This window comes from Alligator sinensis, unplaced genomic scaffold (genome assembly GCF_000455745.1).
Source record: "Alligator sinensis unplaced genomic scaffold, ASM45574v1 scaffold647_2, whole genome shotgun sequence".
NCBI lineage: Eukaryota > Metazoa > Chordata > Crocodylia > Alligatoridae > Alligator > Alligator sinensis.
This window is the reverse complement of record NW_005841832.1, coordinates 2,687,799-2,691,550: the sequence shown is the minus strand read 5'-3', so window position 1 is coordinate 2,691,550 and position 3,752 is coordinate 2,687,799. Positions and strand designations below refer to the sequence as shown.

The 3,752-nt window shown below is 58.8% G+C and overlaps 1 protein-coding gene across 1 annotated transcript in view; it reads right to left on the bottom strand.

The window, feature by feature from the left end:
- The window catches only part of KCNC3 (potassium voltage-gated channel subfamily C member 3), a 20,227-nt gene that overhangs the window by 907 nt on the left and 15,568 nt on the right, over positions 1-3,752 (bottom strand). Inside the window, exon 3 of the mRNA XM_006015036.1 lies at positions 16-47. Coding sequence (XP_006015098.1) covers positions 16-47 — 32 coding nt within the window. The remainder of the gene's footprint in view (positions 1-15; positions 48-3,752) is intronic.

Below are 3,752 nucleotides of genomic sequence, written 5' to 3'. Positions count from 1 at the left end.
CAGGCTCAATCCCGCAATGCTGTTCAGGCTCCGGGACTTCTCGTAACCTTTAAGGGGAGGGAGAGAAAGAAGAGTTAATAGGAGGGGGGGATATACCCATGGGGGCAGCTGTGGACCCATGCCCCCCAACCCATGGGAGCCCCCCATCACTGGGCAACCGCTTTCCCACAGCTCCAGCCACACTCCCCAAATTCCCTTGTGCCAGTGGCCATCAGTGGGGTGGGAGAAATGGGGGTGGGAGTCAGGTTGGAGGGGTTAGTAGGGGAAGGGGGTGCTGGGAGGGGGATCTCTCTGTCCCTTGGTCTGCTTCCCCCCTGCAAGGCAGATGTATCTCTGCTTTGCAGGTTGGGGTGCCCATTATCCCAGGTCCCCAGTGGAGGGGGATCTGGGGCAAGGGACAGCGAGGCTATGGGAGACGATGGTGGCATGCAAGTGGGGCAGGCACCATGCAGGGCATGTAATCAGGCAGTACAGGAACAGACTGGGGAAGAGAAGAATCCAGGAGTGCGGGCCCTGCCATGCCCCTGCTCTCATCCATGAGACTGCCTTCCACACCCAGAGCCGGGGTAGGATCCAGGAGCCCAGTTGCCCATCCCCTACCCATCCCTTTCCTTTCCAGAGCTGGGATAGAACCCAAGTGTCCTAGCTCCCTGCTCCCCACCCCTGCAACAGCCCCCTGTAAAGCCCCTGGCCTGGAGGTGGCAGGCCCCTGGCTGGGAAAGCCAAGCTCCATGCCGCAGTCTGGGAGCAGGGTGGAGGGGGCAGAAACAAGACTCATGCATCAGAGTGGCATAAGGAGGGCACTGGGGGAGGCATCTCTAGCTGTGCCCACAGTTGGATTTGCCTGTGAGGCAGTGTGCAAATGTGTTTGCACATATGTGTCATAAAGTGGCGCACAGCACACATGTGGTGGCTGGTTCTATCATGAGTGTCCCTCAGGGCCAGTGTGTAGTACACAAGGGTACATTCCCCTGGGCCAGCCTGCACACACATATATGTGCTGGCAGGGTGCCCACATGTGCACCTGTCCCTGTTTGTGGGCAAACACAGGATCCAGTGGGCATGACACACGTGCTGCCCACTGGACATGTCACCTGTGTACACTTCCTGGAGCATGCCCCCTCTCAAAGTACATTCAGTGTAGTCATGGCATGTGCTAGCTCACACCTGCTCTCTGTGGATCCAGTGCCAGTCCACACCTGGGCAGTGGGTGTGGTGCATGGGCAGCTTGTGCCACATGTGTTAGCAGGGCATCACACTAAACCTGGCCCAGTCTCTCCCGCAGGGTGCCATAGGGCAGGGCTGATGCCAGGGGCTTCCTCTCCAGCTCAGACCTGACTCAAGGGACCCTCCTCCAGGAATCCCTTCCCCAGGTTCAAACTCCCCTGCACTTCCTGTCCCAGCATCTGGATGCTGGGTGAGGGGGTGGTCTCTATATAAACAGACCCCTGACTTGTTCCACCCCAGAGGCAGCTGCATCTTAGCACCCAGGAGAAGGAACCCAGAAGGGCCCACTCTCATGTGCTATGTCCAGGGAGGAGAAACTGTGGTGGTGACCTGCGATGCCTTCCTGCTCTGTCCAGATGCCCCTGCCCTCCCTGAGGGACCCCCTCCCCTCTCAGGAAAGGAATCACAGGGGCTAACCTGCCTCCAGGGGGTGCTGGATGTGACCGGCCCAGGGCAGCCTCAGGCAGTTATCAGCGCTGGGGACAGAAACACACACAGACACTGGGTCACGCCACACCCCACAGGACATGGTATGTGAGTGGCTGGCATGTGTGCGGCTGCTTGGCATGCCCATGACCTGGGAACACAATGGGGTGGCAGAGCTCACAGGGGGCTTCTGTGCTTCGCTGGTGACCCTTTGGCATGTGTACCTACATGCGTGTGCACAAGCAAAGCTCCACCCTGCTGACCAAGGTGAGTGTGCAATGTGGCTGCCCTCTGCTTCCGTGCCAGTTCCATGTACATGTCCAGGAGGAACTGCTTCTTTGGCACCAGTGAGTTTTTGGAGAAGGGGGTACACAGTCACCTTGCCTGCACATGTGTGTACATGGATACATTTGCATATACAGATGGAGGAGCAAGGTGCACCTCCCCCCACTGGGCTTGCACACCCATGTGTGCACATGGATGCACATACATGTGCAAAGTGCAGGTGGAAGGCATGATCACTGCATGCACACACACATGCCCATGGACCTCAATTGCTTCCAGAGAAATCTACATATGCAAAGCACCTACTGGGCTGGCCCACCCACGTAGGCACATTTACATGTGGATGTGTGCATGTGCGTGTGCAAAGAGGGAGCAGGAGGTGCTGTTGCACACGCACGTGCACATAGGGCTTTGCTGGCACAGGAAGAAACATCAAGAGAAATGGATACCAGATGTATACAAGTATGTGTGCACTGGCATGCACACTCTCACAGTGCCAGCAGGGATGCCCTGTCTTTGCACATGTAGGTCTGTGCAAAACCTTGTCCCCCGCCACCCAGATAACCCTGAGGTTCCTGGCTGGTTCCAAGGGGGAAGCACTGTGTCCTGGGAGATGGGTTTGGGGGCGGGGAGCAAAGAAGGGGGTGGGGACTGTTGGCACAGGCACCAATACTGACCTGGTCTAGATGGTGGTAGCTGCTGAGGGTCCAGGTGAGGGGGGGAAGGGATGGGGAGAGATGTGGGGGCAGGGAGGAGGGAGGGGTCTTACGTACCTGGTTGCTGTGGTCTGGGCATTACGGGGGGCACTGGGTGAACCCTACAAGACGTATGAAATGGGGCATTAACGGGGCTCAAATAGCAGGGCGGCCCTGCCCAGGTGAATACGAGAGGAGCCTTGTGAGGGACCCCCACCCCCAAACTTCCCTGCCTTTCCCCCTCTCCCCAGGAGAGGGTGGGAGCTTAACCCAGCTGTGCCCTGGTTGTGGGGGTCAGCCCTCCCCCCCCCCATCCCACCACGAGCAGTGGGGAGAGCCCCTGTGTCCCTTGTATTATCCTGGTCTTCTCCAGGTACTGCGGGGCCCCCACTTCAGCCCCCCAAGTGCCTGAGAGGCCTTTGGGGGAAGCCCCCTGCCCTCCCAGTGCAGGGACCCCATCGTATTCACCAGCTGGGCCCAGGCCCCGTATTTGTCACAAGATGGAGCCAGGACTGAGCCAAAGCTGCAGGCAGTGCAGAAAGGGGCAGGGGCCCCATGATAAGGGGGAGGACAGTGTTGCAGGATGTGATTGCAGGATGGAAGGGGTGGGGCCAAGTGAGGGGCAGGACCTGAGAGGGCAGTGTCCCAGGCGAGTGGGTGGGGTTTGAGTGAAGGAAGGTGGGGTTCTAGGTGTGGGGTGGAGCCTGAGGAAAAGGGTCCCAGGGGAAGGGCAGGGCTTCTGAGATTGAGGGGCGGAGCCTGAGGGATTGACCCCAGGTTAGGGGCAGAGCTTGTATCCCAGATTGGTGAGGTCAAAGGGCACCTTTAAAAGGCCAGTGTCAAGAACCCAGGAGTCCTGACTGCCATTCCACTCCCCTGCTCCCTGACTGCTCTAAACCACTCTCCCCCCATCTCCTTCCAGAGCTGGGGCAGAACCCAGGTCCCTCCTTCCTCCCCGCACACACTCGGACTCATTCCCAACCCATTAGACCCCAGACCCAGAATAGAGCCCAGGTGTCCTCACACCAGCCAGGCCCAATTTTTATTTATGATCAGGTGCAGAATGTGGGGTGGGGGAAGGTGGGTGTCTTGTGGGGTGGTGGGGGGCAGTGGGGTTGG